This window comes from Carassius auratus, linkage group LG28B, assembly GCF_003368295.1.
Source record: "Carassius auratus strain Wakin linkage group LG28B, ASM336829v1, whole genome shotgun sequence".
Taxonomy (NCBI): domain Eukaryota; kingdom Metazoa; phylum Chordata; class Actinopteri; order Cypriniformes; family Cyprinidae; genus Carassius; species Carassius auratus.
This window is the reverse complement of record NC_039293.1, coordinates 8932866-8949302: the sequence shown is the minus strand read 5'-3', so window position 1 is coordinate 8949302 and position 16437 is coordinate 8932866. Positions and strand designations below refer to the sequence as shown.

At 38.3% G+C, this 16437-nt stretch overlaps 1 protein-coding gene across 1 annotated transcript in view; it reads left to right on the top strand.

Moving 5' to 3' along the window:
- LOC113067402 (zinc finger protein GLIS2-like) overlaps positions 1–11146 on the top strand; it is a 35919-nt gene extending 24773 nt beyond the window's left edge. The window contains 7 exon segments of the mRNA XM_026239793.1: positions 4222–4438; positions 4511–4641; positions 9267–9357; positions 9360–9448; positions 9536–9669; positions 10178–10296; positions 10371–11146. Coding sequence (XP_026095578.1) covers positions 4249–4438; positions 4511–4641; positions 9267–9357; positions 9360–9448; positions 9536–9669; positions 10178–10296; positions 10371–11083 — 1467 coding nt within the window. The 5' untranslated portion in view covers positions 4222–4248 and the 3' untranslated portion in view covers positions 11084–11146.
- The last annotated feature ends 5291 nt before the right edge of the window (positions 11147–16437 follow it).

Here is a 16437-nt window from a genome sequence, read left to right as displayed (position 1 = left end):
TATTTGGTGACTTCCGCAGGGGGTGTAGAGGCCTCTGGCCACCAGGGTCACAGCAGAGGCACAAAACATTTCATTCAGCGGCGGGCGCACCATGTGGAAGCCAGCGTCCCGTTCCAAACACTCTCCTTCAGCTTCTGCGGCCCATGTTTTACTCTGCAGGGGAGAGGAGCGAGGGGGTGGCGGGACACGGACAATGCTGCCTTTTAAAGCCCTGCCAAACCAAGGGTGAGGTGGGGAAGTCTGCATGGGGCAGAGCAACACCCTCTCCCAAAACTTCACATTTGAGCGTTACCGCTTGGCTCCGTCTCAGCCCAGCACCTCCACAGTGACAGAACTCCCCTCGACACAAACCGTTGAGTTCATTCAGAGGTTTTCTGAGGTGAACAAACAAATGCAGAGTTTAAATACGATCTAGACATAACAAAACCTGAGATGTATAAAGCTTGAAAGATGTAGCGCAGCCCTCGTAGCGTCTGATGCTAATATTTACGTTTTCTAGTCAGCACATGTGCGCTGCGATTGAGAAGAAAGATTATGACTTAGTCTTAGTAACAGTCTTAACTAAAACCAGTGTGTTTTGTCAGTTCAAATGAGTTAAATTCCTTAAATAATGCAAGACGTCTTGAAATATAGCCAATGAATTCTTGTCAAGACGAACACAGACATTAGGTTTAGCATCCGAAATCACTACTTTACTGTTTACGGCTTTATATTTCACGTAACATAAAGTGAACCCTGCAACCTCTGATACAGAAATCATCATGCATTCAGAAGTTGGTGGCCATTCATCTTCAGCTTTAAAAACTTTTATTCACCAGTGATTAATTAAATCAACATTAAATCATAATCTCACGCATCAGAGCCATTTATCAACCAGTACCTTTCAGCACAAAAACAAACACTTCTCCTCAAACCGGCTGGATCAAATCGTTCCCGAACAGTCTCTCGGAGACGTGAGGGGGTCAGACGTGGACTGTTTGGGGGGCTAATTAAAGCTGATGATTTATTGCAGCTGGCCTTAGGCATGGACTAGTAATGGTTTACACATGGAGCCGTAACCAGCGCGAGGAGCTCTCCTGACCGAACCGTGTGGGAGCTCAGGACTGATGCAGAAGCTACTGTTATTGGTATTGATCATAAGATCTCATTGTGAATCTTCTTAACTGTACACAATTGAGTTTGTGTGCATTAATTTTGCAACAACAGGTTTGCACAACCACAATTTCCCATCCTTCACAAATAAGAATTTTATATGTGCATTATGCATGATATTGCATGCATCGTGCACATGCGCACATGTTCTTCACTTTGTTGCTCTCGCGCTCCAAATTCATCCTTCATCTGGAAGTGAAAGAGAGAGAAAGAAATGTTGAATTGGTCGACATGTTTATATCTAAAATGACTTCATTATAAATGATTTCCAAACTCTCTGGAGGCCTTACCTTCTGAGGTCCAGCTTTAATCAAACACACCTGCTAATCAAGGTCTTGGAGTTCACTGGAAAATCCCAGGCGGGTGTGTGTTAGCAGGAAACTGAACCGCAGGAAGACTGATAACCAGGAGCAGGGCCAAGCTCCCTCTTCTCCATCACAAGAAACACACAGCACTTTATATTACATATTACTGTAGTCTTCAGAAACGTTATTTTAATAGCTTGATGCTAATGGCAGCTATTATACAAACGTGATATGAAAACAGAAGATACACTGATATTTTAACTCTGGCACACACAGATTAATAATTTAGCGTTGTGGGCAATTACCAACAAATGGCTAATTTTAAAACGCCCGTATTTTGTGTTAAAAATTCAATAAATAAAATGATACTTTAAATTAATAACATTAAAATTATTATTATTTGTAATTATTATTTCGGCTAGTTCCAAAGACAACATTTCTCTTTTTTATTTGCTTTGCAGTAGCTAAAATGACTAAAATGATATGAAATAACACTTTATAAACACTATAAAGAAATATAAATAGATCATAAAAATGGCAAAAAATAAATTAAACTAAAACTCTTATTCAAAATATTAACAAAAAGTATAATAGGTTATCAATGATATAAAATAACACTAATAAAGGAGCATGCCCTGTTCAGTATTAAACACTGGGAAATATTGAATTTAAACTAAACTAAACTAAACTAATAAAATAAAATAAAATAAAATAAAATAAAATAAAATAAAATAAAATAAAATAAAATAAAATAAAATAAAATAAAATAAAACTGACCCTATTTAGTTTAAATCATTCCTGTTCCTATTGTTCAGAATTCATTAGTGTGTGTTATTTCAAAATAAATAAATGTTCACCTTCATAGTCTGAAACAATTTTATTTTTTGACTGACGTCCCACTGCCTCTTATTGTTCAACCGCCTGATGGAATAAACCTAATCAATCCCTGCATGTTTTCTTGTAAATTGTCCAAATTCATTAAAAGCTAAGTGGCATTATGGAAGTAAAATGGGCTGTGAATGACGTTTTTAGGTTCTGACTCTACACAACAGAGTTGAGTTACAACGCAATGAGTCTTTACCCGCCGTCTTGAGACACAGTTATGTGAAAATCATTAACATACCACACATATCACGTCTCTAACCCCACCCTGGTCTGAGATAGCACAGGTTCAGTCCACACGGGGCGGCTGGAGATACTACAGGTTACACATTAACAGCTGCCATGACGAAACCTGTTCATTCTTCTGACCAATCGTCGCTAGTTGCTGTAAAACTGCTTCTTTGGCTTCTTCTTTTGAAAATTAGAGCGCTTGAGGTCTTTCAGAGAGCACACAGATCATTTCAGGATGTGGTTGGGACACTGTGGGGGGCAGAGGATGCAGATCTGCTTGATAATGCAGCTCTGTGTGCGGTTATCTGCTGATTATCAGCTGGGTTGTTGAACTCAGTGACCCACTGCCTTCACCTCGCTGACCTTCTTGCTGTTGGCACAAGCTAAACCCTCTCAAAGAGCCATTCAGCGTGGCGGGAAGAATGCGTACGCGTTTATATGTCGCACAGAAATAGATGTGAAACTGTGCTTTGAGGTGGAGCTCTGTGGACGTTGTATTTGGCACGCAGTCGGCAGGAATGTGGAAGCTGGAACGGCTGTCATTGTGAGGACAATTTATGTCAGTGGAAGTAATTGTGTGAGATCGATCTGGGATGTGTTTTCAGACGGGCTGACCGTGTGTGTGTGAGGTGCTCAATATATTCAATATTTGGATATATGTATGTAATATGAAGTTTCACAAACCATTTTTTAAATAGCAATAAAAAAAAATAGGACATTAATATCAGACAATTGTTTAAAAACATGTCATGTTCAGAGGTGTTTTTGTCTATAAAAATAAAAAATAAAAATTGTTTCCAAAGCTGTGTAATTAATTATAAGTGATCTATAAGGTATTAACAAAAAGCAGTAGCACCAAAGTATAAGAATTGGCAGATATTGTTCAAAATAATCTGAAATCATTTTTTTTTTCTCAGATCATCCCTTACAATTGTTATTTTTAATGCTCATATCTGACATAAAAGCAGAGTTACTGGATGAAAAGAAGGAAAATAACTAAACGAAAATTTGGAATGTTGCTTTGGCAACTAAAATTAGCTTAAACTGAATGACTAAAATTAAAAAGCGAGATAAAAACTAAAATAAATTCCAACTAAATAGTTCGTTTAAAAAAAAGATCTAAAACTATTAACAATTACAAGAGGACAACAACATTTCTAAAAAAATTCAACTATAATTAAAATGTAAACTGAAAAAGCAAAAATAAAAAGCAAATTCAAAATATTAACAAAATCTATAATAGCAAATACCTAATTTTTTTTTTATCTAAAAGTAATAACAATCACAAAAGCACAGCAAAAAGCAAAACTACTAGAGATTTAACTATAATTAAAATGAAAACTGAAAATAAAATTTTGAGCCTATTCAAAATAGTAATATAGTGATATAATGTAGTATCAACAATAGTGAAATACACTGAAACGTACTACATTTAATAATGTGCCTCAGTCAGTAAAGCGATGCTGAGATCCACAATACAACCTCTCCATCTGAACGACAGCCATCAAATTATGGAACGGTTCTGGTCCATTTAAGGCAGCTATGTTTTGGATTAATGTCTGGTGGTGTTATGAGTGCACCCTGCTCTTATGCAGCTGTCCTGCTGTTTCCCTGTTCTCATCTGAGCTGCTCTCTGTGTCTGTCGCTGCAGGTTGGAGGCTCTGGATCGCATGCCGTCATGCTGTCCTTAGACGAGCCACTGGACCTGAAGGTGCCGAGGGGGCGGGGCAGTGGGCGGAGCAGAGGCGCCAGGTCTCCGCCCACTCTCACTCCCTCTCTCATTCACGCCAAGGGGGCGGGGCAGCTGCGGATGGCAGACGACGGGACCGCCGTCATCGTTCCAGCATCCCCTGCCTCTCCACACACAGGTAAACAAATCAGCACAGCATGACGTATTCCACACTGTGATTGCAGAGAACATAAAAGAGGTGTGTCCACAGGTGCCCTTCAGGCTAAATCGGAGACCCCTACACCGTCTGCTGTGGACCTCAGCATGTCCCCGTCCTCCAGAAACACCGCCTGCTCTCCAGATCTCTCTAATGGAAATGGCTCAGCTCCTGTTTTCCCCGGGGTGAGTCCACCACACTAGGGAACGACACATGTACATATACACCAAGAAGTATAACTTTCTAATATTTTACAGTAATCTAAGTGTAAATACAATTAAATGCAAGCAAAAACAGCCTTTTTTCAGATGTTTTTTCAGTGTGTTGATATTTTTGGGTTGTAAACCATCTGATTACACTGTAAAAATTACGTAAGTATTTTTGGACTTGTCTTTTGGTTAAAATATCTAAAATCCAAGATTAGAATTATCTTAAAAATTGGGAAGCATCCTTTAACTGGAAAAGTGTTTTTCTCCATTTGAATTTTTGGGGTCTGTTAATACTTTTATTCAGCAAGGACACATTAAACCGTTCAAAAGAGACAGTAGAGAGATTTATATGCAAGCACAAAATGACCATATATTATAATGAATTATGAAAGATCATGTGACACTGAAGACTGGAGTAACGATGCTGAAACTTCGGCTTTGCATCACAAGAATAAATACATTTTACAATATATTTTAAATGATAATAATATTTCATTGTCATTGTATTTTTCTGATCAAATAAATGCAGACTTGATTAGCAATAAAAAAACATTGAAAAATCATTAGTAACAAAAATGTTATCTTAAAATTCATCACAATTTATTTGCAATGTCTCTTTAAATGTATTATAATCAGCTTTAGACTAGATCTGCTGCTTCTTAAATGGGACTTGTTGAAATATCTTGTTCATTAACCATCAAGAGACATGAGGAGCAGCAACAGGAACTAATAAGCAACCAAAGGCTCGGTACTGTTTGGGTCATAAGTGCATTAACAGGAACATTCCTCACCTTCCCTCAAGACCAGACATTCAGATGGGTTACCCTCAGTGACCCAAAACGGGTGTTTCTTATCAAATGCCCCCTGTGTTCCTTTCACAAAAGTGTCTCTCTTTCACCGTCCATAGGGCTGACGGATGGGACGCGAGGTTAAATCAGATTTACAGCGAGGTACAGCCACACAGAGCTCTTTCAGCTTAATTGAATTCACTCAAAATTGAATTGGGAGACGGATGGGTTTCTGTGTGCTTATGTGTATGTCTCCGATGCCTGTCCCTTCTTCGAGCCAATGGATAAACAGCAGCCAGCTCTTAGAGGATGGCCCGGCTGAGCCTCAGTTTACATGATTTTCCAAGCACATTTCTCACATAGCTGCAAACGTCTCAGACAGCCCTGACACTGTTGTCCAGTCAAAACCATCATTGTCTACACTCTAATGAACCCTCGAACATCACTATTACTGTTGCTCATAGTTAGGGGCAAAAACAGAAACAGAAAGGCTTAAACCCAAAAAAACTAGTAAGGGGAAAAAAAAGAAATATATATACTTTAATATATCACAGTATCTTATTTAATGGCATTTTATATGTATATATATATATATATATATATATATATATATATATATATATAACTAATTAATAATTAATTCAACGTCAACTTATTTTATTTCAGTTGCCAAAGTTTTCAAACTTTTAGGTTTTAAGGTTTTCATCTAATATTTATATTTAATTTTATTCAATCTTTGTTAAGTGTCAATTAACAATTTTTTTTTATATATTGTTAGTTTTAGTAACAACAATGTTGTGTGTATATATATATATATATACACAACATTTACAAAATTTACAACAAATAACAAATTAATACATATTTGTAAGTTTAAACATTTTTGTTAATTGACACTTACATTGAAACCTAATTGAAACCTTAAAACCTAAAAGTTTAAAAGGTTTGGCAAGTGAAATAAAATAAGTTGACGTTGAATTAATACATTTACTAAAACTAAGAAAAACTACACATAACTTAAAATTACTAAAACTTTAACTAAAATAAAAACTAATTAAAAATATACACACACATTTACAAAATGTACAACAAATTAATACATATTTGTAAGTTTAACAGTTTTGAAAACAACTTAATCACTAGTAGTGGTGGGCCGTTATCGCCGTTAACGTGCTGCGTTAACGCGAGACTCTTATCGGGCGATAAAAAAATATCGCCGTTAATCTATTCTCAAAGTTGGGTTGGGAGCTGGGTCTATACTAATCAAGCTATGATGACTTTCACCTTGATATTTTATATAACTGACTCGCTGAGGACAGCCTAAAAAGATGCTCAGGACAGTTGACGGGACACTGCTGCGCATCGTCACGAAAGCTTATCTTTCTCACGTGTTGTTAAGCCGTACCGCTTGTCGATTTAAACATTAAAGCATCCAAACACAAGACGCGGAAAAACTGAACAGAGTAGCACGTGCTGTTAGGTGCGCACGAGAGAGAGAGCCGCGTATCACTGACAGCGACACTGACCCGAGCTCTCTTCTGCGAAGTTCTCCTCGAAGTTCCTCCTGCACCTGAACGAACAAATGCAAATCGCAGTTTGAACAAACAAAAGATGTGAAAGAGCCCAATTCAACACCACGGTGTTCTGGTGTTCAGGGCTCGCGCTCGCATCCACCTTGGAAACTCAGTTATTTCTTAAGTGAAAGTAAACAGTTGAGGAAAAGAATGGGATGAGTATTATATTGGATGCGTTCATCGTCTCTTAAAGTGACCGCGCCTAATTTAGCGACTGGCTGCTGTAATGTTAATCCAAGAAAATGAAAATGAAAATCACTCACTGCTCTTGACTGAATTTCTTTGTAGTTTAAACAGTCAAACCAAAAATTATTCAGAAACCAGATATAATTTTTGATATATATAGCAAAACTGTAATAATGTGAGAAATGTTGAAGGTGTCTGAATAAATGTAGGTTTGATTGTATATTTCATTTTTACATTGAAGACTATCCAGTGGTATTATTTGGTTTCTGTACCTTGACACCTACAAACTGGAAAAAAAAAAAAAACTTAAACATTGGTGTGAAACAGGAGTAATGTTGTTTGCACCCTGTGCAATGTGGAATTAGTTTACAGCTTTTTCAAGCAGTTTGTGATGCATTTTGGAAACAGGAGACAAGCTTCTTTTCTAATGCACCACCTAGCTTGATAAACCCCTTCTCAAAGACTTACTGTTTGTCAATTTTATTTGGGTAACACACATATTCTGAATGCCTTCGGCAGAATTCGAATGAGCCATTTTAATCTAGATTAATCTAGATTAATCTAGATTAATTTCAAGATCACAGTGAGATTAATCTAGATTAAAAAAATTAATCTATGCCCACCTCTAATCACTAGATAATAAATAAATAAATAAAATTAAAATGATTTACAATTTTTTTTTTTTTTGTGACTGACCACTAAGTAGGTCCTCAAACCAACACATATTCAATTATTTATATTTTCCCATATTCTTAACTTATCCTGAGTTTAGATTTTAATTTCATAAAGAACTGAATTGAACAAACAAACAGATGAAGAATAAACATCTGAGTAATATTACATGCCAATATTACACACAATGGGTCTCATTCATGAAACATGAGCAGAACGAATTTTTGTGTAAATCGCGTGTAAAGTGGTTTTGGCGTACATTTTCGGATTCATTAAAACGTTCGTATTTTCCAAATGTTAGTTGGAACGAAAGAAATCTACACCTGCTCCCAGCCACGCGTAAATAGTGCGTTTAATGTCTGAACGTTTTGCTCATTAATACGGCTGCATTTTAATTCACCTTAATCGGGTACATATTTACACAGCATTTTGAAAAAAATATTATATATATTAATTACATACGGTTTTTCCTTTTAACTTTTATTATGAGAGCCAGTAATAGGATCTGTAATATGCTGCCAAACTTCCTTTTTTAGGAGCTGATACGCCACTAGTAGGCTACGCTTGAAAATAAAATGTGGCGTTTTGAATGAACTTCCAAAAATAAAACTTCAATTTCTGCAGCTGAGAAATGTTTCTTTTTTAGTCGCTTTTGAGAAGACATGTTGAAATCCTTCGTTTGGTGTCATAATATGATGCTCATATATAGTTGTCAGTCGGATTTAATAGGCGGGATTTATGGTAATTGAGAGTGAGCGTGCACGCGCGTCCCATTTACGACTGATTGGAATTCATTAACACACACACACACATTTCACTATCACATCTGACGTTTACGAAGTTTTTGTGAATCAGGAGAAGAGTTTTCGGGAAGTTCTCTTTACGCGCAAATCACTCAGATATTTACTCGTATATTTACGAATGTTTCATAATTAAGACCCAATATCATCAAAACATAACATCACCAGGTTCTTACTGATTCCCACCTACTCACATTTCCTTCAAATAAATCTCTAGTTTATAGTTTCTTATCTAGTCCTGCTATCTAAAACCACCAGAGTGCTCACAAAGAGTTTATGCTCTTATTGGTGCCTTGTCATTTCGCTGTCTCTCATTAAAGTCTCAAATCTGTGGTGGAGTGCAAAGTGTGGCAGGGCATAAGCTCAGATCAGCACAGCTGGGACAGAAACACGGCGAGGACGAGCTGCCACATCCAGCAAAACACTCATAAGAGTCTCCCACTGAGAGGCGATTACAGAACATGGGCCTCCTGTAGCTCCTATTACTGAGTTTAACAACTATCACTACAATCACTGGCCTGCTGTATTAAAAGATAAAGAGGCTTGAATTATGTTTGCCTTTTCTGGTGTTGTTCCCGCAGGACTCGGCTCATATCCGTTACGTGGAGGGAGGGGCGACATCTCAAGCCTTCCAGTTCTTCCTCCCCATTGGAGGAGGTGGAGGGCTTCACCTGCTCCCTCGATGTTCATTCGGCAGCCCAAGGACACACGAGCTTCTCCAGACCTCTCCGCAGATGAACAGCTGGCCTGTCGCTGGAGGAAGGTGAGAAATAGAAGCAGCTTAATGCAGGTGCTAATGTGCCTTTTTTTTTTTTTTACCTGAGCTCATAGTGCATGTTTCTTGTCACAGTGCCACCTACTTTTTGACTCCTTGCAAGACCTGGTGGATCACGTCAATGACTTCCATGTAAAGCCTGAGAAGGAATCTGGGTACTGTTGCCACTGGGAGGGATGTGCACGCAAAGGACGGGGATTCAATGCCAGGTGTGTTACTGCATTCTCTAAATAAGGTTGTCTGTGATTCATTTAGTATCAGCAGGGGCCATTTGCATAAACTTAGCCCTTAAGAACTAAATCAATTTGCACTTAGCCAAGGGGCAATGTGTCATATTTTTTTGGGTTCAAATTAGACCAATATACGTTTTATTGTGACAAACTTACAAAGAGTTTTGACCCATCTTAAAAAAAGGCTACATTTAACAGCTGTACATGAGAGTGTTGTGTTAACCTTGACTTGTTGATAGAAATTAAGCTATGGTGTGTTCATTAAAACTAAACAATAGTAGGGTAGTCCCTATGACCCTATGCAGAGTCAGAAAGCTTTTGGATTTAATAAAAAAAAATCTTAATTTGTGTTCTGAAGGTGAACGGAGGTCTTACGAGTTTGGAACGACATGAGGGTGTGCAATTAATGACAGAATTATAATTTTTTGGGTGAACCAACCCTTTAATTTTAAAGCATGCACCTTAATTCTACTGTCTGCATCATTAGGTACAAGATGTTGATACACATCCGTACTCACACCAATGAGAAACCTCACCGCTGTCCTACCTGCAACAAGAGCTTTTCCCGCCTGGAGAACCTCAAGATACACAACCGCTCGCATACAGGTCTGTACCAAGTTAAATGTATGGATAGGTCGTGAATATTGCATGACCTGGCTAACTTCTCGGTTGTATTTCAGGAGAGAAGCCCTACATCTGTCCCTACGAGGGCTGCAACAAGCGCTACTCCAATTCCAGTGACCGGTTCAAACACACGCGCACGCACTATGTGGACAAGCCCTACTACTGCAAGATGGTGGGCTGCTTGAAACGCTACACGGACCCCAGCTCCCTGAGGAAGCATATTAAGGCTCACGGGCACTTTGTCGCCCAGGAGCAGGGAGGTCCGGGTGGGGTGGGATCTCTGATGAAGCAGGGGCAGACTGCAGGGGCAGGGAAAGAATCTGAGCTGACTTATGTCAGTGGGACCCACTTTATCATTCCTGGTGCTGCCGCTGCTCTCTTGGGTGGTCATGGTCTGCAGGGTCTTGGAGGATCCCTCCCTTTGTCTCCTCTCAATCCCCACCCCTTGGACTTGAGCACACTGGGATGCCCAAGCTCCCCTCCAGCTGGGCTTAGGAAGACCTCCATCCTGTCCTTCAGTGGTTCCCCACTTGGCCTGGCCAAGTCACCCTTGCTCTCTCATACCTTCTCATCTTCCACGTTGGGGTTGCCCATGGTGCCAATTTTGGGCTCGGAGCGCAGGGACCATGGCAAGGCCAGAGGTGGGGAGGGTGAGGACGAGATCCACGGTGGAGTGCTCAACTTGTCTACAGGGGCATCCAACGACCCCCTGTCTTGGGTTGTCATCCCTTCTGGCTCAGTGGTGCTGAAGCCAGCTGTGGTCAACTGAGTGCCACATTCCAGAGGGACGGCAGGGGAAGGGTGGGGGTGGAACAGGGGTCAAAGGTCAGAGGCAAGCTTATGGGGGTTTTTCTTAAAGCAAATGCAGTTCTGCTCGGAGGTGACACCATCTTCAACTTTTAGCACTACTTGATTTCTAATTTGTACCTTATGGTCGGACACATTTACCTGTTTCTTGTGATTATAGGGATGGTACCTTGAAGCAAAATTATTGTAAGAATCTAGAAAGTGGCCAAACACTCACCTCCATTCTTTTTTTTTCTTACTACCAGGGTTATCCAATCTTGCTCCTGGAGAGTTTAGCTCCAACCTGCTCCAACACACCTGCTTGAAAGATCTGAGTAATCCTGAAAAAGCTTGATTAATTGTGTGCTAAAGTAGTGGTGGGCAAATATGGCAATCAAAGTCCACTGTCCTGCAGTTTAGTTACAACCCTCGCTAAACACAAACTAATCAAAGTCTATAAGATTACTAGATAAATTACAGCCAGGTGAGTTAGTTGGATGTAAACTCAGTGGACCTTGAGGGCCAGGGTTGCCCTTCCCTGGTCTAAACTCTGCAGAAAGGTGGCCCTCCAGAAGCAGAATTGGAACCCAAGTCTAATTGACTTTCTTTTCTGTTTTAGCACTGAGCTAAATGGCATACTTCCGAATCTGTGCCCTTGCTTCGAGATATAATAGTATTTATGCGTAAGAGAAACTTTTGGACGACAGTGTACGCAACACACTAAAGACACAAATGTATGCTATTATTCTTCAGGAACTGACCTTCAAGCTGTTTTGTGCGTCATGAAAAGACCTCTGAGCGTAGCGAGCTAGAAATCTGTGAGGCTAAATCGCATGGGCTTGGTCAGGTTTGCAAAAGGGTGCTAAGGTCGTAGGTTAGACACAGAGCAGCTCTTTTACTTGCCGTCAATCTGTTGTACCCTTTAGACCAGTAGTGTCCAGTTCTGGCCCTGATATGCCACTTTTCTGCAGAGTTCAGCTCCTACACACAAGTTTCTAGTGATCCTGAAGACCTTGAGTAGCTGGTACAGGTGTGTTTACTTAGAGCTAAACTTTCCCTGACGGTGGCCCTTTAAGAGCAGGAATGGACACCACTGCTTCAGACTGTCCCGAGTCCCACCTCGGTCAGCGGGTACCCTCGGCATCCCTTGCAAGTGAACTTCCTTAGCTCAATACTATTTGCAAGCTATATGAAAAACAGTGCATTTGCTGCTAGCGGTGTCACTGCAATGTAAGCATACATCTTTGAATAAAAAATAGACAAAGTATGAACGACAATCTGTCCTCTAAGGAGGAGGAAATAGAAACCTTGACTAGCTCTATTTTGTTGAATAAGAGACTTACAGACACAAAGCTCAGACTGACTGAGTTTTAAGACATAAAATGGGACAAACTCACCTAGCGGTCATGCTAATGCCTCATCGGACATGGCACTGTTGTAAATAGTGCCATCTTATGGTCATCACTTGTATTGCACACTACTAGCTGAACCAAGGGCCAGTTGTAATAGTTTTGTCCTGCTTTGCCGTATACTAGCATGGCAGGATAAAACAAAGGACCTTTGGCTAATGCATAATAGTGGAGTGTTTAAAATAATCATTTTCCACAACCCAGTGGACATGCTGACACTTGCAATACACCATTTTAAGTGTACTTCAACGATTAAGGGCCTAGTAATCTAAACGTAAACCCAGAGATTAAAGTAGGGACTTAATAATAAGAGTAGAAAGCCCTATTAAGGTGGCCAGAAGTTAGCATTTTGATGTAAGACCATTTCACATGACCCATGTCAACATTCTCCAATCCATCAAACTCTAGAGCAAGTTGTCAAGTTTCAGCATTACCCCTGACGCCACCTTACACCAATGGAGTTGTAGGTGATGCTTCAAGTACTAAAGATTTCACATTTGACCCCATTTGGCAATGATTTTTCCAGTTGCATGATGCATAATTATGTGGTACATCATACAAACTGAGAATAAAAACTCAAAAGACAGATTCTGTGCTAGATTTAAGGCACATCAGGTTGTACAACACAACCTTTGAGACAGATACTCCTATTGTGCATTTTATGATGCTATCTCAAACATCAAAGATGTGTCTGATTATTGTTTAAATGTGCATTTAAATCCTGAAGTGGGTCATGTGAGACTTTACCCAGTCTTTTTCATCCACCATTGATGATCATTGATGATCAACCTGTCACAATCAAGACCTCATTCATTCAATTATGCTCTTGATTAAATCCTCTCTCCTGAACTCAGGCACGTAACAGCATCTGTCTTCTCTGGAGAAATACTACTGTAACAGAGATGACATATTTAGAGCATCTTTCAATAATGTCCGTTACTCATAGATTTGGAGAAAAACATGATAGGACAAACGAATGTAATGTAAAAACATTCCGACTGAAATAATCGCACTTCCTTAAAGCATGTACCCTGCCCTCCCCTCCAAACCATTTTTACACTCAGAGTCTTATTCCATAATTATTTTTGTTGTATTGCTTGTGGAAACTATACGATTAATGCTGTTTTGTTTTACAGACTTTTTTTTTGTTTGTTTTGGACGTGACATTTCCTGATGTTGAAGTTGCTTCATTTCTGTTATCGCTATTCTGTGTTCAGCTTTCTCCAGCTGATGAAAGAGGGAGAAATTGACAGATACGTTTGTGGGTAAGAAGCCCTTATATTTAGGCCTAGCCCATAATCGTGATGTTTTGTATGTACATGTAATGTTTAATGTCCCACATAATAGACATTCGACCAATCAACATGTCCGTAAATTGCCATTCTCCACATCTTTAACGTGCGGCGAGCTTCAAAAGTAGGCCACTGACCCTTACACGGCCCCAGATTATTTTTATTTATTCGGTTGAAGCCAAGAAAAGGTGAACCCTGTGCTTCTATAAAGCCTTTTAGAAGAGATAACATGCAAATCATGCAGCAATCAACTTTGACATAAGCATGTATTTAGGAGGCTTATGATGTCTATTAACCCTTGCATCCTTCAAACAAGTTGGTAATATCTTTGCCCACCTTATCCTACTCCCTTTTCTCATGTTGTTGGCTGGAGAAAGCTGATACTGACACAGACCTGTCAAGGTCTACATCAATGTTTATATCAGATAAGCTGTTTGAACATTTAACCCTTTGAGCATTCTGAAAACGGCCACACTGTTTTACACAGGAGACTCCAAAGGCCTTAACAAAGCGATGGTGCATCCCCAATGAATCTGAATTTACTGCAACTGTATGTGAGAGACTTAAGCAATAAACTGAATGGCAAGGAAGATCTCATAGCAAGATATTTAAATTTAGATGTTCACTCAATGATGCAAGAAACTATATACGGTACATAAATTAAGCCCCATTTTAGAATATAAATAAAAATCTCACACTAAAAGTAAAGATGGTTGTAAAATGAAATAATAACAGGACAAATTCTTCAAGTGCCACAGAGATGCACAAAGGGTTAACAAAAAGACTATGGCCTGGAAAGGCCAGTATCCTTTTTTTTTTTGCACATTTTTGAGATATTTTAATATCAGTATTTTTTTTTCCAAGTGCCTTTTATTATAGTTAAAATGTAGATGTAATACAGTATATGAAAATAAAGATATATATAAATAAATATATATATTTTTTTTCCAGCATCATGTTCTAAAGCTGAACATGCAGAATTGTAGAGCTGTAAAAGTCTCCAGTTGGTACAACATAGGTGTGTGCTCCTGTTTTAGAGGATTTTTATTACGATATTGATAAGGATGTCAATGGAATAAAAGAAACAAATCTTTAATAAATTTGCATTTGATATATTGCACTTTGCTGTGTCATTTTTTTGCTGAATGTTTGGGATATTCATGTACAGATGGCTGAAATGTTTATAGTATTAACTCAGATCATGGTCTTAGCCTCGGATGAGACTATTTTTCTTGGCTCTTACATCGGTTTGCTTTTGCTCGACGTGTCTGACTGACCCCAGTTTGAACAACTGAAATATACATAACAGTCATTTTAATGTAAATACAGAGCGTTTGTGAGGATCCCAAAACAAATTTCAGTAATCGGTGTTTATGACCTAATCCTCATTAACATTTGATATTTAATCCTAAAAAAAAACACTGTATAATGTGAACAAATATGTTCAATATTCATCATTTCTTTGTTAAAGGTTTAAATCACAGAAGTTTGAAGCTCTCATTAATTCATGTTGTATTTATATTGTGCTTTTTTTTAATGTACAGACTACATTCATGATAATACATTTACTAGTGTAAAAATTTAAAATATCTTAAAATGCAATACAAATGTTGCTATACATACCATTATATTAATATTTAAATACATAAATTACAATAATAACAACCAGCGATAATTCATTGATCACTCAAATAGCAACACGTGTATACTGCTTCGCTGAGAGTGTTTATGGTGTGAATCGGACAGAAATAGATGAGGTAAAAGAACGACCTTAAGTGAAGGCCAAATTGACCAAGATTTTAAAGAAAGCTCTGGATAAAAATTAAAAAAACACAAACCCTTCATCTGCTGCAAATTTGTTGATTACCCAGATAATCATCATCCAAACTGAACTGAATGTTACACAGTAGTCTATATGCAGCAGAATATTGTACTGTGATAAACATATTATATTATACTGGGACTAAACAATTGCTGTTTCTTAAGTCCAGCCACAAGACAAGTGTGATAGCATCACTTCTTAATCTTGTCTGGACAATCCCTCATCTCCTTTCACAGCTTGGAAAAGACAGACATGCCATACAAGTACTTTTTTACTGGAGATAAATCCATCCTAGTTTCTACATCCAAGGTTTTCCCTAGACTTTAAAACATTTCCCTAGTTTTAATAGTGTTAAATGACTGCTGCGTAATCTACATTAGGCCTGAAATAAAGTCAACCATCTTATATTAAATCCAGAGCATTCCTCTCAACAAGGAAGAAACGGATGGATACACTACTTTTTAAAAGTGTGAGGTAAAGAAAAGCATTAAAAAAGATGACTTTTATTCAGCAAGGATGCATTACATTGATCAAAAATATGACAGTAATACATTAAAAAACAAAGGTTTTCTATTCTTAAGCAACAAATAATCATATCAGAATGATTTCTGAAGGATCATGCGACGCTGAAGAACATCACAGGACTTTGACATCACTGGAATAAATTAGATTTTTAGATATATTAACTAGAAAAACAGATATTTTGAATTGTACCAATACTTCACAATATTACTGATCTAACAGTATTTCTAATCAAATAAATGCAGCCTTGATGAGAATGACATACTTCCTTCAAAATGTCTGAAGGAGTATT